This window comes from Podarcis melisellensis, assembly GCF_964234715.1.
Source record: "Podarcis melisellensis genome assembly, chromosome: 1".
In the NCBI taxonomy this organism is placed as follows: domain Eukaryota; kingdom Metazoa; phylum Chordata; class Lepidosauria; order Squamata; family Lacertidae; genus Podarcis; species Podarcis melisellensis.
This window is the reverse complement of record NC_138528.1, coordinates 52,510,412-52,534,510: the sequence shown is the minus strand read 5'-3', so window position 1 is coordinate 52,534,510 and position 24,099 is coordinate 52,510,412. Positions and strand designations below refer to the sequence as shown.

Sequence of the window (24,099 nt, the reverse complement as noted above, 5' to 3'; positions counted from 1 at the left end):
GGATGTTTTTATTTGCAGACCGTAAATTTCTCTGTGGGGCATACCAGGATTGGCTCTGGGCTGGTCGGGAGAAATCCCAGAACAGTACACAGGGTGAAGAGGTATCATTCCATCTGGCAAGCTGGGACACTTGCACAGACAGAACAATTGTGAGAGTGCTACACTGAATACCACCGCAAGGCTCCCAATACCATTTTAAAGGCACATTTTTAAAAATCAACAACAAATATAAAATCAAAGCCATCATTGGGAGCATTATTTATCAACTGAACACCTTCCTGCAGCCTCTCTAATGTGATTTACAGTGGACGCTTGGGTTGCAAACGTTATCCGTGCGGGATGCATGTTCGCCACCTGCGTCTGCTCACACGTGGGTTGTGATTCAGCACTTCTGCGCAAGGGCAAAGCGCGATTTAGCGCTTCTGCACATGTGCACCCGCAGAAACCTGGAAGTAACCCGTTCTGGTACTTCCGGGTTTTGGGGGTCTGCAACCCGAAAAATCGCAACCTGAAGCAGCTGTAACCTGAGGTATGACTGTACTCTGGCAGACTTCTGGGGAGTGGTAACACAATTTAGGGTCAGTGACTGAGAAGGCTTGGCTTCTTGTGGAGGTCATCCTTACTTCCCATAATGATGCCATGCTAGCAGAGGACCTGTTGAAAACCTTATGTGGAGAGCTATCTCAAAAGGCTTATAAGGCTTCAAAGGTTAAAGCCGGTAACTTGAACTGAGCCCAGACGCTGGCTAAAATGCTCCAACTTCCTTACATTCTCAGGGAGGCAGGCTATAGCATTCTGCACCACTTGAAGCTTTTGAGTCCTCTTCAAGGGCAGTTCCAAATAAAGCCCACTGCAGTAGTCATTCCAAGGGGTGACATAAGAGTAGTCTGGTCCCTCCTCTCTAAGAAGTGGCCTAGCCTCCTAATCAAACTGATATTCTCTTATCAGTCTTTCAGATAAAGGCAGGATGTATGAGAGGAGGTTCCGCAGTATGTTGAGGAAAGGCAATGATAAAACAATGGAAAGCAGAAGCTAACATGCATTAGTAAATCATTATTATTCTTTTTCTTATTTGTGGGTATTATATTCTAGATGGTAATAGTAATCGTTGTTTAAAATTTGCTTATAAAGTGGTACATTCTTGTAAATTGTGTAAATTGGATGTTTCTTTGTGTCGATTTCAGTTTTTCAATTATTTATTATTTTAAACGGAAAACACCCTAAATTAGACCAGAAACCTCTTACACTGCCAAAGGGCACCTATTTACCATTTCCCTTTGGCAATGTACCAGAGTCTCTGGTCTCCCTAAACTCTCCCTAAACTAAGCCTCTGGTCTCCCTAAACTAAGGCCCGGGGGCTGGATGCAGCCCAATCGCCTTCTCAATCTGGCCCATGGACGGTCCGGGAATCAGTGTGTTTTTAAATGAGTAGAATGTGTGCTTTTGTTTAAAATGTATCTCTGGGTTATTTGTGGGGCATAGGAATTCGTTCATTTTTTTTTTTTTTCAAAATACAGTCCGGCCCCCCACAAGGTCTGAGGGACAGTGGACCATCCCCCTGCTGAAAAAGTTCTTTGTTGGTCCTTTTGAAAAACAGGCATGCTGGCATTCATCCCAGGCTTATTCTCCCCACCAGCCCGTCTCTGACCATCCAACTCCTTTGAAACACCTCAAGGGAAACAGAACTCTTAACCAGTAGTTAAAATGGTTATTGAAAATCACCAAAGAGTGGCAGCATTTCTGCACTAAGCAAAATACGAGGTTCTGCTGTTGGAAGAAAGCACATAGCCGTTGTACCCATTACAGACATCCATGAGCGCCCTTTGATATAATGCTGTCTGCATAGACAAGATGTGCATTACTAAGTTGTTAAGTGCCTTAATTTTTGAATAAGCTTAGGATGGACGAAGGAAAATAATGAGGTCCTTGTGCAAATGTGAATGATATATGATATTGCCCCCCCCTCCCACCCCATCTTGTGTTTTTTATGCCACACCAGAATCAAACCTCTTGGGTCCTCTCCAGCATGGCAGCCCTTTACTGGAGGGTAAAAGGTCAAGGGAAAAAAGCAATTGACTGCCTCCGGCAAGCCCTGCATCATACCCCCTATCATATGAAGGTATGTGTTGTATGCCTGTCTGTGATTTCCAGCTTTCAGTTTGTGTGTCTACGTTTATGTGCTTTCACTGTTACTAACGCCTCCAGAACATCTCCCACATGAATAAATAACTGAATACAGAAGTTTCAAGACAACCTTAAAGTATTTTAGGGCAATCATCTACAGTTGCCTTCCAGTTGCCTTCAAAATAGATATAAAGTGTGGCAGAAACACTTCCGCTCACAATAAGATTGGCTTACTGGCTTCAGCTCTTGGCTGCAGCCTCTTCCCCCACTGGAAAGCTGTTCTGGATAGAGGGCAGTGTGCAGTGCAGTGTGGAGGATTATAGCTGGGGAAGCGTCCACCTCCCAAAACAAAAAAAAATGCAAGAGAGCATTTGGATCCAACCTGTGTTTTGTGTGCTTGTAGTAGGCAGAACAGAGGCTAGCTAAGTTCTGCTCCCATAATGGAACACAAAACCAGCTGCATGCCTGCACATAGATGATCTAGACTTTTCAGGATACCAGGCTACCAAACACTTTCTCCCAAAAACAACAACAAAAAGGCACTGCCTTTTGGACAGTTCATAATCTCAACATGATTTATTTGTTTAGGAAATTCTGTTGGCACACTGTCAGTTAAACAGTTGTCATTTCATTTTGCCATTATACATTAAAATCTGTCTTGGCAATGCAAGAAAAGAAAAGAAAAGCCCCCAAAATAGAAGCTGACCCTAATAAGCAAAGCCGGTTCTTTCAACAGCTGTCATTTCCAATGACCTGATTCGGCCTAAAGCAACATACTCTTCTCACTAGATTTGTTCCACTTTTCTTCTCTTTCAGGATGTGCCACTCATAAGCCTAGCAAACATCTTTCACAATGCAAAGCTTTGGAATGATGCCATCATTGTGGCTACAATGGCAGTAGAAATTGCCCCACACTTTGTTGTCAATCATTTCACATTGGCTAATGTCTATGTAGCAATGGTAAGTGAATAATCATTTGATGCGGTTCCCTTTCCTTTCGTAGCATCCTGATGCTCCAGTGTTACAGATAGGTAGAGTTTAGGAACAAGGAGATAAACCACAGTTGTGTGGGGAGGCAGCAATTAGTAATGTAGCTGGTAAGGAGAGAGTTGTCCCTTTTGGTTTTGTTGGTTCTGACAGTTGATATCATCTGGCTAATTCTCAAAACGCTATGTGGGTGTCTCCAGCTTCCCAATTCAGATCAAGTTGCTCTCTGGTTTGGTGCCTGTGGTGCTTGCCTGCCCCAGTCCCTAGCATTAGGGTGGGGGCAGCGTCCTGCACTGTTCTTTGTCATGCCACTCTTCCTTTTTCTTCCTGTAGTAGAGTTTTAGGCACCTTCATAGCACGTGACCTGTTCCCCATTGGCATGAAGCCTGGCTAGCATTTGATAGGACACTGTGGGCTGCAGAAGCATCTCAGTTGATGGGGGAGGCAATTAAAGAGCATTGCATCACTGGCAACCTGGAAACAGCACCATGGTCGTCGTCTTCTTCCCATGTCACTCTCTGTTGCCCTGGCAACCACCATATCTCCAGCAGCCACCAGAGGCACTGGCTGGCTTTGTTAAAAAATATAAATAAAAAGCTCCTCCTGTCTGGGATGATCTGCTGGGAGGGTCATTCTTACTCTGAACAAGGATAAGGGGTATATCTTAGTGTGCCTTTACACATATTTGTATGCACACAGTTGTGAATAGATGGGAAAAACATCAATCCATTACGTTTTGCTGGCAGCAAGTTCACATAACACACAAGCGATGCCTTACCAACATTGATAGAAGTTTTTGTGTGAAGACGGGTCAACATAGGAGCAACTGCAGAAATGGCAGCAATTCTGCATTTTGATAAATGTAAAGGTGTTATTAATGTCAAAATTCTGGCCTTAATTGTAGGAAGTTGCATTCAAATAAGGCATAGATCAGGGGCAAAACGCAGTGGATTGTGGGATTAGCCAATGACCAGTCATGCCCTTCTGCCAGTCTAATGTTTGAGTCTGGAGTTTTTGGGTCATCAGTGAGTATAATAACCTCATGAACGAGTACATTGGCTGTGAGGAGCATCCTGACATGAAAATGCTAGCAGGTTAGAAGTGTTCTCTTCTGGTATAAGAACAGCAAGGAGTAGCAAAGGGGAAAACAGATCTTAACTGACGATGCCGTGAAATTCTGTGGCTTTTAGTTTTCCAATATGATGCAACTGGTTGTCCCGTCTTGACATGTAAAAACTCCACATGATCCATCTCTTCCTGACATAATATACTTCATAAACTGATTTTTACCATTCTTAATTTTTTCATTTAAAAACTAAGCCTTTTTTTAAAAAACAAAAACTTAAAAATCTGCACCCCTCAGCAAAATGTGACCATATTATTTCCATTTCCTGAAGGTCATGCTAAACTGGAAATAACTTGTGCTAAGTCATTGAGGAGCCATAAACTAGTTCCATGACTTCAGGCCAATTTCTGTGTTACCTTGATGATACTGTCACTGGCAAAAAAAATTAAAACCCTGGTCCTCAAGGGAAGCAGTTTGTATGCTGGCTTCTTATGCACTGCTGGTGTAGTTTGAGCCGATGCATACAGTGCATTGCCTTGCACAAATAGCTTCTCATGTGGAACAGTGTGCATACAACTCCCATTTTTCAGTGGCTACCGTAACACAAAAGTAAGATATTGAGTCTTCGGTCCCTTACTTAATGTCTTTACACAAAGGACCCAATTGGATATAACCCTTAATCATATTTTAGCACTACAGAAATTAGCAGAAGCAGGCCACAGACTTCCTTTCCCCTTCCCCTTTTCAAACATTGCTGCGAGGAAGAGATTCAAAGCATCTACTTCCAAGTTTATTTTATTTCAGTTATGTTTTAAAAATACCTAGTTTCTTGCAAGCTTGCTTTAAACTATGGTTTATTGAAAGGTGCCAGAATTCAGCTGTTGTTTTTGTTCCTGGCTCGATCCAACAAGCAGCAGTGTGAAATTTAGCCTGATGTTCAACACCATAGCCTTTCTATCAATAGCATGGTACCTGTTTGGTAGGTGCTTTGCTGGGGCTTATGGTACTTTGACCACTAATCATTTTGCATCTGGGCCCTACAGGAGGAGTTTGAGAAAGCCATGAGATGGTATGAATCAACATTGAAACTCCAACCCGAGTTTGCACCAGCGAAGAATCGGATCCGTGCCATTCAGTGTCATTTACTCATGAAAAAAGAAAGACGTTCTCCTTAAAGATCACAATCTTCTTCATTTTTCCCTTTTGTTTTTAAAAGACAACCGAATCATTCTTCACTATTATGCTTGTAATGAGGTGTGCTAATATAAATTGGGAAACCAGGATTTTAACTAAGAATTTGGGATTGTTTTTATTGTTCAGAAACGGAAGCATCCTTGGAAGCATTAAAGAAAAAAACATTTTTACTAAACATCTGTATAATTAAATATTGAGCCCAGAAACATTCCACATGCCTGTGACCCAAACATCCTTAGATTTTTTTCCCCATAAAACAAATTGGTGCCAGCATAGAATGTAACCTGCTTCTTGTCTAGCATATCTATGAAAACGCAAAGCACATCATTGCACCAGACACACTACGTAGGAAGATTTTTATCCATCAGAAACTCACATGTTACCATTTCTTCCAGTCCATATTACAGCATTACCAGCTCAGAGATTGATTGTGAGATAAGAATGCAGGTGGCTGCAGACCCTTTTTTGTACTGTTTTTAGGGGGAGGAGGAGAAGCGGCAAGCACAACATCTAGTTGTAAAATCATTTTTATTTTGGTTACCTGAAGAAAAGGGAAATAAGACAAAACATTATTTAAGAGATTTTATATCCATATATATATGTGAAACCCACTGCAGCCCTTAGCCTGTCTTTACTAATTTTTTGTTTTACCCAGCTGAGTGCAAGGTGCAAATGTGAAAGGCATTTGTCCACATGCTCTGTGACTCTACAAGTTAGAGAAAGTGAGAGCATTTTAGCAAACAAGGCAAACGGTCTGTTTCCAAATGAGTACCCACCTTGATCAGTGAAGGACTTGAAGCTCCATGTCTCATTGTTGAATCAACAAGGGCACATAACTTGGAACAAAAATAAAGAATTATGTTAATGAAGAGAATGCTGGCCTCTCTTTTTATATAGTCAAATGTCTTTTACAACAAATGTGGTGCAATTGCCTTAAGTTGTATTGAATGTACAATAGGGATCAGGTTCAGCTTTGTTACACTGGAGTACAAGTGGTCTTTGGATTGTGTTCTATATGTGACTCTCTGGGCATTTGATTCCACACACTTCCAGTTGCATTGAGTGGAAGAATAGGATCACACTTGTCCATGTGCTGCAAATTAGAATGCAGCACAGTCTGAACTTTAAGACACAGGAAAAGCTTACACCCCTAGAGCAGACTCCCCTCCTCAGACTTTTTCTCCTCAGCAAACAACATACAGTGGTACCTCAGGTTACATACGCTTCAGGTTACAGACTCCGCTAACCCAGAAACAGTGCTTCAGGTTAAGAACTTTGCTTCAGGGTGAGAACAGAAATCGTGTGGTGGTGGTGCGGTGGCAGCAGGAGGCCCCATTAGCTAAAGTGGTGCTTCAGGTTAAGAACAGTTTCAGGTAAAGTACAGACCTCCGGAACGAATTAAGTACTTAACCCGAGGTACCACTGTATTGCAAAATCTTTCTAAAAGTTTGCATTCATTACATATGATCAACTAGGAACTAAGAGTAGCCAGCTCCTGCCTAATGTCAACTTGGAGATCAGGCATGCCAGACCCTAGTTACTGCTGAAGGCTTGAAAACGCAAATGACAGTGGCTCCCACTGAGCTAGACGTACATGTAGGTCACAACTGATGGTCCAAAACAGAGGCTCACAAGTTCCTTTAAATATGGTAGGCAGGTGCATCACCATACATATCTTGCACATCCAGCCTGCATCTTCAGCTTCAGCAAGATAAGCACACATGGAAATCTGCTCCAACACTCATTGCCATTGTTGGATTGCAAAGCAGTGAGGACTAGTATAATTGCATTTTTGCCAGATTAGGCCAGAGGACATTCTGTAGTGAGGATGATCCTTGGTAGGGAGGATCCTTGGAACTGTTCATCTATAGCTCAGTAGATCATGAGACTCTTAATCACAGGGTCGTGGGTTGGAGCCTCACATTGTGTGAAATATTCCTGCATCGCAGGGGGCTGGACTAAAGGGGAAGGGGCTGGTCCCTTCCCATTCTATGACTCGAGCTATTCAAGTCCTTTTCCAGGTGGAATTGTCCTTCCCGCCAGACTTACCCTTTTCTTTCTTGTCTTGGGGCGGGGGGGGGATCTATCCGATTGATCCTTTCCTGCAACTTATCACTGTTCTTTTTGTTGTCTCCCCTTCTCTAGTTTGTTGTCCTCTGCTCCCTACTAGAATTGTTTTTCTGATTCTTTGCCTTGGTTATTTGTCATATAGCACATGATATTTCGTGCCTTTGCTTGTCCTGAGGTTGTTTTCTTCACCACACACCTTGTTACAGTTTTCTACATGGTTCCTGAGATTCCAGGGGTGGGGTGAACATTTTCATCATGGGGTTGAGGAGCTTATTTTGGCTCTGCTGATTTGGTCTTGAGTGCCACTCTTCTGCCTGGAGACCCTGCATACGAAGTATAGTGGGAGGCACCCTCTCTCTCGAGAGTGTCCTGCAACATAACCTGTAAACAGAACTGTACTGTAAGAACCAGGTTCCATTTTCATTGAGTTATGCACACTATTGCATCGCTAAATAAGTAACTAGTAAAATTGGGGGATTTTTTCTAAATCCATAACTTAAAGGTAAAGGTAAAGGTACCCTGCCCGTACGGGCCAGTCTTGACAGACTCTGGGGTTGTGCGCCCATCTCACTTAAGAGGCCAGGGGCCAGCGCTGTCCGGAGACACTTCCGGGTCACGTGGCCAGCGTGACATCGCTGCTCTGGCGAGCCAGAGCTGCACACGGAAACGCCGTTTACCTTCCCGCTGGTAAGCGGTCCCTATTTATCTACTTGCACCTGGAGGTGCTTTCGAACTGCTAGGTTGGCAGGCGCTGGGACCGAGCAGCGGGAGCGCACCCCGCAGCAGGGATTCGAACCGCCGACCTTTCGATCGGCAAGTCCTAGGCGCTGAGGCTTTAACCCACAGCGCCACCTGCGTCCCCAAAAAATCCATAACTTACATATTGCTAATTTGTATGTAGCAGAGAGAAATACTGAAAAGATATTTTCCCAAATAATTAAGAAGCTTTCAGTCTCTTTCACCTGAAGAGCAGAAAAGGTCAATCATGGCATTCTGGCAGATCAGGTCATCGCTCCTTCTCTGGAGAATGGTCTGGAGGTCTGCTTTCTTGCCACCGGTTCCTGTTCCCATTGCACTTGCTTCCACCACTTGAGAAACCATTTTTCTGACTGTGCCAACCACTACCTTGTACCTAGCGCTGCTTGGTGGATCTCAAGAGTTTTTATAAAAACAAATCCCACAAGCATAGAGTCTGCCCATGCCTACAACATCTGCCATTAAGGAATATGATGAGGTGATGAGTCCATGAGATTTGATTCCATGCTTCTTGATGTTTTGGGGCATCAGAAATGAAGCTGATGTCTGTTCATGCACAATTCAGAAGAAGATTACATGGATCTTCTGTATGAGGCTACTGAAGAATTTAATCAAATATAGGCATCAGGTTACAATATTATTATGAGTTTGTGGGTGCTAAACCCTATATTATTGGGTTCAGTAGGTATCCGAATCTAATTAAGGTTCAGTGTTAAAGCTGCTACGCCTGTGTGTATTTAAGCCTGTGTATTAGACGCTTCTAAATCTTCTGGAATTAGCATGTATTTAGGGCTAATTAAGCTTGTCTAAGCTTCCTGTGTTGAGGTAGTCACCTGAGGAATGGGCCATTAGGACAACAAAGCATCAAAGAAACTCTTTGAGAGATGGCAGAGGGGTGGGGACTCTTTCACTTAGGAGATAAAGCCAAAAGCTTAAGAGAAGAGCGAGAGGAAGCAATGTGGGCCAAAAGCTTAGAAGGTAGGAGTAATGTGACAAGCAGAAAGCAGGAGGCAGAGAGATGCCTGAGGACAATTTGAATCCAGGACTGCATCTTGGGAAGAAGCAAGGCGCTCTTGGTGTGTGGTACTGGGAACCTCTCCATCAAAAACTCAGGTTATATATCTGTGTAAATAAACCATATACTGTATCATAAAAACACCACAATCTCTGCTGTGCCTCATTTTTCCAAAAGGAAACACAGACCCTGGAATATCTCACTGCTGAGAAGATTGGGATAGTGCATAACAATATATAGACATGTTGTATATCTGTTGATAAAATGGCATGCTTACCTCCCACAGATTGGAGTGAAAATAAGTAATAAAACTCAAGAATTTGAAAATGTGCTCATTTTTTCCAGGAAAATAAGGTCTGTTCACTTTTTCAGAACTCTATTAACAAATCTAATAAGTGACTCATAAAAACAGATACCTCATCTTTTCTTTATGCCCCTTCCACAGGAAGAAACTTGATCTTCCCATTGAAAGGGTTTCTTTTACACATGAGAGATACTATCCTACAGTCTCCTTCCCTAAGCACCTGAGTTTAAACACTCTTGACCACACAATAGCTTCATCTTCCTGAATTTTGATAACTTAAAGGACCATTGATGGAAATAAGTAGAAAGTGGCCATTTCACAAGGGCAGTATTGGTTGTCAATCTTTTATACTAGATTTCCACGACTAATGAACAGCCACCCTAACTGGGGGGGGGGGGCGTCTTGAGGCACAAGGCTGCCTCTATGAGGATCTAATGACTGGTTATGGATTTGCTGTTGCTGGTCACCACCTTTGCATATTTATAAATAAATATTACAGAAACGCCATAGGACAAGCCCCGAAAGTTCTGCTACTATTCAGAGAAGCCAGGAGCACATAACAATATAGGACTCCAGGGATGCATGGTGTCTCCCTTTCTTGGAAAATCCAAGGCTTGCAGATTTCTAGAAATGTGAAGAATTCTTCCCCAACACACACCAACACCACATTAAACTATGAGGCTGCAGAGAAGCCAAAAGTGGTGAAGGGAAAATGTAGTCAACACTTCTGGAATCCTCCAGGTGGCGGCTGGGTCCTATTTTAAGCGCAGCTGTGATACAAGCAGAACAGACACATACTCATATCTATAAGCTGGACTGAGCACCTCTACTCACCTGCAAGAACCTGCAAGAGCTAAATCCATGAGGAATAACAATATTTAAAAAAACAAAGCCAGGGAAAGGTCATTAGCAATGTGGATAAATTCTAATGTGTAGATTTTGTTTTTGGCTTTGTCCTTTGCTCTCTGTAGAAAGATTACAGTTAAAGACACCAGGAAGGTGGGGGGGGGGGAGGTTGGTCTTTTTCAAAAAGAGGGTTGAAGTTTGGGATTCCTCTGCCATATGTAGTTGAAGGTGGCCTGAAAAGGGATTTCTTGCCCTCCATCCTCATCCCACGGATAAAGAATGAAAGACATCTTACAGGCGTCAAAGGTGACCATTTTTTCCTAATACATTCATAGTTGAACTTGTTGCCCATTTGTTGGGAGTCGGTGTGAGAGAGGAGTGTTCAGCTTGCTTATAAACCTAAAAGGGCTCACCACTACCTCTTCCTTCCCTGGTTCCCCAGCAACACCCTCCCATCTCACCTCACTTAATTCATGTTTTTGTTTTTATATAAAAAAAGGTTTTCGAATTCAACTCTTGGCAGCATGCTTCGGTCTTCTGTTGTGGGCATCGGATGCATTAAAAACAGTAAGAAAAGCTAAGTGGGGAATGTGGAAATTTTGAATAATCTGATAGAGCATTTATGTTCCTAGCTACACAGAGAAAGAGATGCTTTTTTTTGGCACAAGAGGGCACCATTCTAAAAGGACTGCTTTGGCTCTATATCGGAACAGAAGACATAACTCCAATGAAGACAACAGCCCAGTGAATATTAAGGAGCTCCTTATTTCCCATGTACTTAGGATGAGAAAGATTCATGCAACCAAGTCCGAGACAGAAGAGGCTGAAGTTTAAAACACACACTCATAATCCTTCCAGAGGCTTAAGCAATCAGAACGATTTGGTTGCAGTGAAAAGCTCCCTGACGCCACTGAGTCATACAATTTAGCAATGGAAACATTAATTAAAGAGATCTGGTCAGGAAAGGTCTGTCCTCCAATGCAATATATTCCTCAGGCAATTGTCCTGTGGGTTTCACCCCACATTTACCAGCCGGTCTTATGCCTTTGTCCCTGTTAATAGTTTTCAGCTACAGCCCAGGTAGTGAACGTGGTGCCCACCATAATCCCTGATCATTGGCCATGCCAGCTGGCACTGGTGGAGGCTGGGGTCCAACAACGTCAAGAGGGCATTGCATTAGCTACCCCAAACTAGTGATTCCTGTCCTTGAAACAACATGTTGCTTTGCTGTTCGTAGCTAGGCTAGACTCTATACATAACCATACCCAACTATCCCCCATTTCACACCTGGTACCAAGGTGACTAGGCATCAATGGAAGCAAAGCTACACAGCTAGCTACAAAGGCAGGTTTTTCTGCATTGAATGAGACAATTGAGACAGATTCACACATTGAGACAGATTCACAGCAAGTGTGTGTCTACACAAGGTGTGGAGATGTAGTCACTTCCAGCCTCCTGTTGTGTAGTTCACCCTTCACCCACACAGCTGGAAAAAAAGACACCTGTCATGCACACACGTTATATGATTAGTATACATAAAACTTTTTTAGATGTACAGTATGCCTTAAAAGCCTAATGTGAGGAGTGACCCTAAATCTCCATAGCCCATGTATCTCTGCACTGTGTGTCGTATCGACATCTAAATGCTGCTTTGGACATTTGGAAGAAGTGTAAGTGAACGTGAGGGATCATCTGGAGCAACCCCTGAAATGCCATTTAACAGTCACCCTTTGCAGTTAACTGGTATAGAAACGATAGAACCTTGTTGTTAAGGATAATAAAGTTTCTTCTATTCTGTGATACAATGCTAGGTCCTTTTTCAGTCGCTCTGAAGATTACAAATGCCATGATTCTGTCACTTTAGATTTTTTTCTGATGTGGAATACATTGGTTCATTTTTTAAAAAAATGTTTGTTTTTCTCTTCTTAGTTAGAATAAAATGTAAATGGGAGGGAAAGGTGTGGTCTTTTCTGCAGGCTGTGATGATAACACTGTAATGCGTAAGGCGTAAGCAGTGGAGAACCAAGGCTGGTGGTGCCTTGCCTTCCCTATGTATACTAAGTACCTGCTCACTGGAAAAAGAAGACAGCAGTAAATCTAACCTCTGTTGCCATGCTTTAAAGTGTTGTTCTTATAAAAAGGAAGGGAGGGGAACCCACACCACTAAATGCAAAGAAATCGTGAAAAATAACAAGGAACAAAAGCTCTCAATCCAAGCTGAGCGCTGCACAGACAGGAACCTGCTCTGACGTACATGAAAACCCCACAGGGATTAACTCTTTCATACCCAGGAAAGCCAGCCTTGACGTATCTGCTTTGCCGTGTGTTTCGTGTTCCTTCTGTAATAACCACAAATACATTTGATCTTGCTACCTAGATTCTTTACATTTAGATTTTTGTATGCAACATTAATGGATGTGCTGGGGGGGGGGGAATCACTCTCCATCCATTAATTCTTTTTGCATATGTGTTTATTGATGCATTGTTTTGAAAGTAAGGGAGAGGAATTTAGCGTCTAAAATTGGTGTGCTAAATAAGCAAGAGCTCCAACACACACCCAACAAAATGGAGAACAAAGTCTTTTCAACTAGTTCCCCAATATCTTTTCTCTCATCGCAGGAACACATGTTGCAATCCTGTCGGTGGCATCCTTCATCAGAGAATTTTAAAGCATATAATAGAGATGCGATTAATGAAGAATTGTATCATCTCAGATCTACATCTGCCAAATAATAAGATGAAAAGCTATTCACAGACTGGTGCGGCTAATTGTCCATAATGGTTGCAACATATCACAGGAGATAGAATCCCCACCATCTAGTTGCCACTCCCTCTTACAAAACTGAAGCCCAGAGGTTGCAACTATGCTAACAGCTTATTAGAATCTTCTTTGTGGCAACAAGGGAGGAGCAGGAAAAGAAAAAGAGAACTTGCATACACCTTAAGAGCATAAGAAAGGCCTTCTGAATCAAGCCAAAGGTTGATCGAGTCCAGAAACATTTTTCCCACCACGGGCAACCAGATGGCACTGGGAAACCCACAATGAAGTCCTGAGGGCAACAGTACCTTCCTGCTTGTGTTCCCCAGTGACTGATATTCAGAGGCATGAAATTACCATGAACCCATGTGGGAAGTTTTATGATATGGAAAATACATATTCCTGTCAGCATATAAAAACCATCTATGTCAACATAGCAGCCTCTGTTGAAATGATTATCCAGTGACACAATCATGATCCTCCACAGGTCTTTGATTAAATGGAGATTACATAGGAGAAATTTCAAGTGCATCCTGCCCCAAATAACTCTGCCCTACCCACACACAAAACACAGAAACAAAATTACTCAATGTACTTACTACCTACCCACTTTGCAGTGTATGGATGTTGCAAAATGAAATTCAGACAGAGTGCATGTTGGACTCATCTCTGGCCAACTGTATGATAGGTGAAGATGAGGAACTGCCATGACATCTGCAAAAGGAGATATGAGTTATATTTTTCCAAACCTAAGATGTCGAGGGCTGATTATACAAATTCCAGATCTTGCACCAATACAGATTCTAGGATCACATGGACCGTGTGAACATTTGTATAGATTCACTTGATCTACACCATTCATTAGAAGCTTGTTATCTATTCCACAGTGATCTGCCCTTTCTTAAGATCTCTTATCTCACCCACCTGCTTTTACCTGAGGTTCATGTATATCACTCTTTTCTCTCATCCTTTTGTTCAACCACTAAATTCAATTCTATTCATTTGAGTGTGAACAGAGACAATGATTTCCCCTTTCACTACATCACTGCTGCTGCGAAGGGTCATTTTGCACACATTTAAGTTCAAATTAAATTGTCACAGAATCATAGAATTATAAATTGGAAGTGACCCCAGGGCTCATCTAGTCACAGATTGTACTTTTTGTATTCTGTTGTCTTTCCACTTGATCTTGACTCTGCAGTTGATTCATCTCAAGTTGAAGTACCCAATGCCAGATTCGGTGATTGTGGGATCAGTTTCAGTTCACACCGTCTGCCGGTGGGGACAAGGTGCCAATGGCAACACATCCCACCATGTGCCCTCTTAACCCCTGTCCCTCCTGGCTTATTAAATCCAACAGAGGAGGTCTGATTGGTTGAGTCCAGATCACGGTTAATGCTTCCTTGTGCAAGGGGCTGGTCACTGCTGCCTTGAAAGATGCAGTTGTGTGGCAAGTCCTAAAGAAACCAGGTCTGGACTGGAACAACTACTGACCAGCTGCAAATACTCTCTTCATGGGGAAGGTGGCAGAGAGGGTTGTGGTGGGGCAGCTGCAAATAATCTTAGATAGCACAGATTTAGATCCATTCCAGTCTGATACAGGTCTGACTATGGTACTGAGCCATCTTTGGTTACCTTGTTGGATGACCTCTGCAGAGAGTGGGACAAAAGGAATATGATTGATTGGACTGCCTGAATTTCAGCCCTACAAGGAAGGCTCTCACTCCATCTGTTGCTATGAGAGTAATCCAGCACAGCCACAATAGCACATATAGGAGGGGTTAGCACTGCTTCGAGAATAGCCCCATGTGCTAGCACTAGACTACAGTATATCAGAATCATGCATTTGTTCTGCATATACTCAGAGCGATTTCCCTAAAGACCAGGTATCTTCGGAAGTAATCAGAGAAGCAACAGAAGAGGAGGAGTTTGGATTTGATATCCCGCTTTATTGCTACCCAAAGGAGTCTCAAAGCGACTAACATTCTCCTTTCCCTTCCTCCCCCACAACAAACACTCTGTGAGATGAGTGGGGCTGAGAGACTTGAAAGAAGTGTGACTAGCCCAAGGTCACCCAGAAGCTACATGTGGAGGAGCAGAGACGCGAACCCGGTTTCCCAGATTACGAGTCTATCACTCTTAACCACTACACCACACTGGCTCTCAGGGAGGATTTCCTACTTTGCTAAAGAAAAGAAAAAAGGTGTAAAGAAAGATCTACAGCATTTTTAAACCTTCAGCTCTGAACGTAAATTTGAAGAAAACTATAAGATAACTCTGGGACGCTGGTGGCGCTGTGGGTTAAACCACAGAGCCTAGGGCTTGCCAATCAGAAAGTCAGTGGTTTGAATCCCTGTGACGGGGTGAGCTCCTGTTGCTCGGTCCCAGCTCCTCCCAACCTAGCAGTTTGAAAGCACGTCAAAGTGCAAGTAGATAAATAGGTACCGCTCCGGCGGGAAGGTAAACGGCGTTTCCGTGTGCTGCTCTGGTTCGCCAGAAGCAGCTTAGTCCTGCTGACCACATGACCCGGAAGCTGTACGCCGGCTCCCTCGGCCAATAAAGCGAGATGAGTGCTGCTACCCCAGAGTCGTCTGCGACTGGACCTAATGGTCAGGGTCCCTTTACCTTTATAAGATAACTAGCACCCCTCTGTGCTCTCTTTCACTATGTGTGTGTGTGTGTGTGTGTGTGTGTGTGTGTGTGTTTGTCCTGCTTAGCTTCCTAGAGAAAGGCAGGCTGGGGAAAGAGCCATCACTGCTCCCACCTACCCCAAGCTGAGCTCTTTCTATGTGAGTTTTTTTTCCCCATCCTTAGATACAGGGGTCAGATCTACTGCTCGTGATCAGCCAGGCAGAGGAGCTGGATATAACCATCTAGAAAAGGCATCCCCAACCTTCAGCCCTCCAGATGTTTTGGACTACAATTCCCATCATCCCTGAACACTGGTCCTGTTAGCTAGGGATCATGGGAGTTGTAGGCCAAAACATCTGGAGGGCCGCAGGTTGGGGATGCCTGATCTAGAAAGTCTGTCCACCACTGAAAATTTATTAATGTTATTGTGTGACAGGAGAAAGATTGAACCATGGCTTTGGAAGTTTTGGTGAATTCTGAATATTGGCAGGACTTTGCCCCACTTTGCTTATAAGAGGGGCTTACCCTGAGGTCTTGCGTTCTGGGAAGGTTGAGAAGGGCTAGCATTGCTTCTCACCGGAACTTTTCTACTGGAAGTTCAGTATCGAAGATTGCTTTTTCAAACCTTGCACAATTGAGGTGGGGTGGGGGACAAGACAAAAGTTTGATAAAGCTACTGTTTTTTTTATGGAACTGATGGGACTAGCACAGCCAGGGAGTCAAACAGCACTGTGCCTGACCCAGCAAAGAAGTTTGTTCAGCCACGCGAACATCTACTGGGGTGGCCAATAATGATGATGATGGCTAAGAGCCATAAGAGCCAGCAGAAAAGCAGCAGCTGGGGAACTTGCAAAAGTGAAAGGGTGCTAAGAACCAAAGAAGGAGGCATGAAACATTCTCCAAGTTCTGGTTAGTGCTGTCAGGCAGCAGTAAAGAAAGACTTCCAAGGATGCCAGTGGCAGCAACAAAGGATTGCCAAAAAATTGAGGATTAGTGCCAACTTCAGCATCAGCATTTGAAGCAATTGCTTCATTTACTCAGGGGAAGGCCCTGCACCTATTCACAGTTACTACTGCCTGGACCAATCAGAGAGTAGGGGCAGGAGGCCATTTGGCCTAAGCCTGAAACTCAAAGAGGGCCTCAAATTTGGGCACGTTGGTTTTTTAACCATGTTTGCCAATTTATTGCCAATTCTCCCCGTTCGGAGAGATCCTTTTGGAGTTCCTCCTCGTTCCTTTTTTGTCTGAAACACTTTAAATATATACAGTAATTTGGTGTCATCAGCAGACCTGGCGGTCACTTGTTCTCACTGCTCATCCCTCACAATGGACCATTTAAAAAGCACCTTTCCTAATCCCAGTCCTTGGAGAACTCTGGTTTTTACATTCCTCCACTGGGAGAACAGTCCATTTATTCCTACTCTCTGCTTCCTGTTTTTTAAGCAATTACCAATCCATATGATGACTTTGCTTATCCCTTGACTGCTAAGATTACTTGGGAGTTTCTAGTAAGTGATTCTTATCTAAAGCTTTTTGGTACAATGCAGGTAAACAAGTTTTTTAGATCCCGCCCCCCTCTGCAAACAGTAGACATTTGCCAGGACTTTCAAAAATGTTTTTGAGGGTTGATGGTCCACTTAGGTACAAATAGAATCTGATCACTGATTCAAGACTTGGGTACTGCTACCATGTATTATTAGATCAACATACACTGACACAAGAGCTTCAGAAAAGTCCACGTTGAAGTGTGGAGGCTTGAATGTTCAACAAGAGGGCACAAAATGAAAGGTTTAAAATATCTGCACAATGCACCAAATTATTTGTTCTGCAAAACACTTTGGAGAACAAGTTGGATGGCCATCTGTCATGGATGCTTTAGCTCAGATTCCTGTGTTGCAGGGGGCTGGACTAGATGACCCTTGGGTCCCTTCCAGCTCCAAGATTCTATGATTCTTGAGGTTGATGATCCTAACCACTAAGCCAGAAGACCATGCAGCACCTCAGCCAAGAAGCTTAAAACCCCTGGTTTCCTGAGTCATAATCTTTGGGCTGCTGCCATGACCACAATATCAGAGATTCCCCTTAGCTGATTTCCTTCAGCCCCTATTCATCTTGCTCTCTCCATTTGTTAACTGTGAATACGAAAACATGATACCTGGTAACCTAATGCTAAAACCTCACAACTCTCCAGCCAGCAACATAATTAAATTGCAAGAGATGTCGTTTACCACTCGCCATCTAATTCTTGGAAATGGGTTTAAATGCATGGCATATGTCCAGTAACATGAGTCACTATTTATTTATTTTTTATCTATCTAGATGAAAATAGCAAATGATAGTTAGCATGGTGCCAATATGACACCAGATCAGCGTGCCAATTTGTGGGCACATCAGAAGTTCACTCCCATGAACATCTGTAGAAATGCCTAACCATGGTTTGTATAGGGCTTATACATCACCTCAGTTATCTGGAATCACACCCTCCATTGCTGCATTCTCACTACCATTCTATTCACCTCATTCAGCAGTGCTTCAACTGTAAAAAGCGTATCTAGACAGAGTTTGTGTGCATCACTTTCATGGTGAGGGCTCCTAGCAGTGCACCTACAGCTTCCTACAGCAGATTAACTGTGGTTCCTGTTGTGCTGTAGAACTGCACCAGCTTATCCCGACTTTGTATTATTGTATTTAAAAGAAGAAGATTCTTCTTTTAAAGGACCCTCAATGTATTCCAAATGCTTAGTTCCTTTTACAAAGGGCAACTGCATAAAGCTCTTGGGTTTCGTATAGCTATTATGGCTAACTGCCATTAAAAAACCCTCCATGAATGTATCTAATTGACACTGAAAGTCATCTAAGCTGTCGCCATCACATTTTGTGGCACTGAATTTCAATTTAAAGAATTTATATACCACCCATTTCTCAAAAAACGCTACACTATTTTGTCTGTTCTAAATCTACAGCCAATCTAGTATTAGGAAGAAGAACATTTCTCTATCCACTTTCTTTACAACAGGGATGGGGAGCCTGGAGTCCTCCAGCAGTCGGACCAAAGCTCCCAACATTTGTGACCATTGGCCATGCTGACTGGGGTTGATGGGAATTGAAATCTAACAATTTAAGGAGTGCTCCATCACTTGTCTACACCATGAATCATCTTCTAATATGTGGTCATCATTCCACCCTCCCTTAGTTGTATCTTATCTGTTGTTGTTGTTTAGTCGTTTAGTTGTGTCCGACTCTTCGTGACCCCATGGACCAGAGCACGCCAGGCACTCCTGCCTTCCACTGCCTCCCACAGTTTGGTCAAACTCATGCTGGTAGCTTCAAGAACACTGTCCAACCATCTCGTCCTCTGTCGTCCCCTTCTCCTTGTGCCCCCCATCTTTCCCAACATCAGGGTCTTTTCCACGGAGCCTTCTCTTCTCATGAGGTGGCCAAAGTATTGGAGCCTCAGCTTCACGATCTGTCCTTCCAGTGAGCACTCAGGGCTGATTTCCTTAAGAATGGATAGGTTTGATCTTCTTGCAGTCCATGGGACTCTCAAGAGTCTCCTCCAGCACCATAATTCAAAAGCATAAATTCTTCAGCGATCAGCCTTCTTTATGGTCCAGCTCTCACTTCCATACATCACTACTGGGAAAACCATAGCTTTAGCTATACAGACCTTTGTTGGCAAGGTGATGTCTCTACTTTTTAAGATGCTGTCTAGGTTTGCCATCACCTTTCTCCCAAGGAGCAGGCGTCTTTAATTTCGTGGCTGCTGTCACCATCTGCAGTGATCATGGAGCCCAAGAAAGTAAAATCTCACTGCCTCCATTTCTTCCCCTTCTATTTGCTTATCTGTACTAAGCTCCAAATGCTTTAGTCTTGCAATCCTCTGGTCCAAAGAAAGAAGCACAGCAAGCTTCTGTGAATGCAGCAGGATATCAACCTTCCAACACTGGCTCCACTGACCAACAAGCCACTCTTGAAATTTGAGGGACTCCCAGGAACAGTCTCTGATGAGCTGTGCCTAGAGAAAACTAAGGAAGTCATGACACACATAGAAAAGTCACACGTATGCAGCTGCTTGGTAGGCCTGGTAGAAATTCCCACGTCCAGAATTTCTGGGTGTGATCAAGGACTTGTATTGACATACCTCTGGCTAAGCTGGGATGAGGGACTAAATTTAGCAAAAGACCTGCCTATTACAAATTCCTCTTATTTCAACTGATCTTCAATTTTTATTTCTTTGTAAATTGGAATACTGGACTGCCCAATATAAGAGCATGATGCCAAATTTTATGCTGATTAATTAGAATGGTTACAAGTGACAGCTAAAAGGGCAAATGACCAATGAGGGGAATCGCCTTAAGGAAGAAGTACAATGAAGACCAGACATCAATGCGGAGTCAAAGGAATACTGGTTTGATACCTGGCTGGCAGAACATGGTGATATGGAGTCTGCTATTCCCGTGTTTTATTATGTCAGGCTTCTCAAGTTCAGTGATTCTTAGCACAATGTTTTTTTTAGAAAATCAACTATCACTTTCCTTCCAACGCCTGCAAATATACTTATTTTTCTTCTTTCCAGTCTTCACATCACTGGCAGACTTCTGGTGGCTTTGCACATAAGGCACCAAATGTGCATTTCAGTTGTTTACTTTTAATGTATGGGACTGCTCACCACACACAACTGCCTGTGTAAAACACTTGCTTCCAAAAATGAGTACATGCCACTTAAAAACTCCACAAATCCCACCAAAACAAATTGGAAGGTGTTCCCTTCCAAATGCAAATAGCCTGTGTTTTCTTTAAAAAAAATATAACCCCATGATTGCGATGTTGAAGGTAGTCACTATCTGAGTTTCAAAATATTTGTTCTCTCTCCTGCCTTGTCCTTTATCTCTCAGGTCTCCATACGTCACTAAAGCAACATTCACTACTCACAAGCCAGGGCTGCCTTGGTGAATGTGTTCCACTGTTATTAATGGAAGCAAACTCTGTTCCCCTGTATTAAAAATACACCTTCCTCTAAATATAGGCAATCTCTGTGTGTCTAACTACTACAATGGGAGAACTGAAAGGGACCAAAATATTGACATCCACTGGGTGTTGATAATTTGTTTTGGTTCATGCTCTCTTCCTGGGTATTATCTACACCTTTGTGGAAAATCTGTTATTATTTAGCAGGAGGAATGTGCAAGGCGTTGTTTAGATGTGCGGTTGTTAGATGGAGTTTCCTCTGTTTGTTTTTCCATGCTCTGTCCAAGCCATGTCAATGAGAAAAGCGTTTACTGAGCTATTTATAACCTCACTTCTCTCCCTCTCCCTCCTTCCTTCCCTTTCCCCCTGCGTGGCTGTACCTTTTTCATCCACATTGCAGAAAGATGGCATCGCTAGCCTGTGAAGGGAGGGCTTCTGGGGACATGGTTTGCCTAGTGTGCAGTATGGGGAGAAGTGGGGGGGATAAGGACAGGCTGTACCTGACAGAAGAAATTGGGGAGAAGCAGGCACTTGGTAGTCAGGGAAATAATGAAGAATCAGGGAGAGAGAAAATCTGGGGAAAGAGAGAATAGCAGAGGGAAGCATGATGACCTGGCATTAAAAGGATGTGGAAGCTCCATGTTCATTCAAACATTGTCGTGAATGACTCCGTATCTCATTCACTGCCAGCTCTCCACTCTTCTCTCCGCTCCTAGTTTGCAGTTTCTGTCAATTTCCTAGCATGTTTTGTGTGATTGTATGAATAGGTGTGGTAGCAGGAAGAGGGATACTTGATTCTGATTTGCTTGTGCTGCTGTCAGGGTTGTTGTTTTTAAACCAGGGCAACACAAAGTAGTTGGGGCAACCAGCCTCTGAAGATTTAGAGAGGAGACCTTAGTGCAGTTTGCAAGGCGCATAGTGATAAGTAAAGGTAAAGGTACCCCCTGACCATTAGGTCCAGTCACGGACAACTCTGGGGTTGTGTGCTCATCTCACTCTATAGGCCAAGGGAGCTGGTGTTTGTCCGCAGACAGCTTCCGGGTCATGTGGCCAGCATGACTAAGCCACTTCTGGTGAACCTGAGCAGCGCACGGAAACACCGTTTACCTTCCCACCGAGGCAGTACCTTATTTATCTACTTGCACTTGATGTGCTTTCGAACTGCTAGGAGGGCAGGAGCAGGGACCGAACAACGGGAGCTCACCCCGTCACGGGGATTCAAACCACCGACCTTCTGATCGGCAAGCCCTAGGCTCTGTGGTTTAGACCACAGCACCACCCGTGTCCCTACAGTGTTAAGTAAGCACATGTTAAATTAGATCTATGTCCACCTCACCTGCTCTATGCAGGGTATGTATATATTGTTGCATGCAACCCAAATTTCCGAGCGGTGTGAGATTCCAGCGGTTCTAGGTGCTTACTCAGGGTTCAGTTTCCTCAGACTGACATACGGTTTATTTACACATATGTACCACCTGAGCCTAAGATGGAGCGGCTCACAATGTTACCATCCCAAGAATGTCTTGTTGCTCCCACAGCCACAGCCTCGGCAGAAATCAGGCATGGCTGTCTCTCAACTGCCCAGCCTACAGCCTGCTTCTAGCTTACATACACCACTATTCTCTGGTCTTTGTCCTGGATGGGGGCCCCATCCATTTGACATCTGACACAGAGCAACTTCTTTTGTTATCTTAGGACCTATACATAGGAGGCATTATGGCCCTTGCCTGGCTAATTCAACAACTGAATCCTTGCTGGATTGAATCCAGGAATTAGAAGGGACTCAAATATACTGCCCAATCCACCCCAACCACACAGCAATATGCCTTGTCTTGCGCACATATGTCAAAATAAAGAGGCTAGTGTATGAATATGTCTTTCTGATTTTATACATGCAGGTCTTATTTTAAATCACAGGGGAAGGGCCTATAATAAATATTCATGCATGCATGCTGCCAATCTGACTGGGTTGCCCCAACCACTCTGGGTGTCTTCCAACAATTTATAAAACCACATCAAACATTAAAAACTTCCTTATATAGGGAGAGTAGTACCTATGACCCTCTAGATGTTGTTGGGCTCCAAATCTCATCAGCACCAGCCAGGATGACCAATGGATGATGAGAGCTGTAGTCCAACAACATCTGGAGAACCACAGGTTCACCACCTATGGCTTATAGGGCCAGATGAAGCTACCTTGCACAGAGCCAGACTACAGATCGATGTTTGTTACTGTCTACTTCTGCATGGGTTCTTTTTATAAACGAGCTATACCTGAGGATTGAATCACAGAATCATAAGGGACCCCAAGGGTCATCTAGTCCAACCCCCTGCAATGCAAGAATATTTTGCCCAAGATGGGGCTCAAACCCACAACCCTGAGATTAAGAATCTCATGCTCTACTAACTGAGCTACCGAGGCAACTTCGAATGTTCTACATGTGCTCTGTCATTATGGTTTTGAGCCAGGACCTACCTCAGCAACCTGTTTTCAGCACCAGAGTTTAGCTCTTGGACATGTGAAGCAGTCATAGTGTGCCTCTGACCATATGCAGAGTGCCCTTCTTTCACCACAGAGCAACCTAACCACAAATAGCCACACATGATAGAAATCAGTCAGATTACAAGACTCCTAAACAGGATTGACCCTGGCCCCACCACTTCCTCACTTTATAAATTAAAATGTGGAGGATGTAGACATCACAGAGTGATATATGCACTGTACTTATATACAGGCATGTGTTTATCTATAAACATACAAACACCTACATCTATATATTATATACTGTATTACCAATTCTGTTTCCTGGTCATGCTTCATAATCAGCAACAATGCCGGGCACTTTCTCTATGGCTACTCCCTCCATTTGCAGATACACCCTGTGTTGAGAGCAGTGGAACCACCTCCTCGGTTGCTATGCCATCCTCCTAGGACATCAGGTTTGGGCAAGTGCTGTCAGGTATTGCCTGCTTGTTCTGTTTGGAGGCTGTGGTAAGTTGTGTGTGTAAACAAAAATATGGGGGCTCACACCCTGTATCCTAATATAATGTAGCCATCGCCCTTCTGGGTTATATTGACAGAAATCATAATGAGCCCATTCTGAGTCAAGCACAGCTGAGAATTATAGAATTATAAGGGGGAAAGCAGCTTGTTCTCCCAGCCCAACATGCCCCCTTGATCCCTGTGCCCATCTTCTTCATGGAACAGAAAGGGATTTACTATTACGGCTGCAAGGCTGTTCCACCCCAAATTTCCACCCACCTCTATGAATGCTTTCCCCACTCCCTGTGCACAGAAGGCCACGTTCCAGAATATCCCAAGGCTGAGTGACCTTGTCTCTAGGTCCAAATGGTGGGCCACCAGTATTGCACTCTGGGCAC

At 43.5% G+C, this 24,099-nt stretch overlaps 1 protein-coding gene and 1 long non-coding RNA gene across 5 annotated transcripts in view; one reads left to right on the top strand and one right to left on the bottom strand.

Annotated features, from left to right (window-relative positions):
- Positions 1-6,245, top strand: part of TTC17 (tetratricopeptide repeat domain 17) — a 54,264-nt gene extending 48,019 nt beyond the window's left edge. For all 4 annotated transcript variants that reach the window (XM_081891245.1, XM_081891246.1, XM_081891248.1 and 1 more), the window contains exons 23-25: positions 2,000-2,119; positions 2,941-3,084; positions 5,221-6,245. In XM_081891245.1, the coding sequence (XP_081747371.1) occupies positions 2,000-2,119; positions 2,941-3,084; positions 5,221-5,352 (396 nt within the window). In that variant the 3' untranslated portion in view covers positions 5,353-6,245. The remainder of the gene's footprint in view (positions 1-1,999; positions 2,120-2,940; positions 3,085-5,220) is intronic.
- A 1,244-nt stretch (positions 6,246-7,489) lies between these two features.
- Positions 7,490-23,941, bottom strand: LOC309359016. Its single transcript, XR_014163697.1, has 4 exons — positions 23,513-23,941; positions 13,720-13,834; positions 8,404-9,319; positions 7,490-7,822 (listed from the first exon to the last, which is right to left on the bottom strand). It is a non-coding gene; the product is annotated as an uncharacterized lncRNA (long non-coding RNA).
- Between the last annotated feature and the right edge of the window lie 158 nt (positions 23,942-24,099).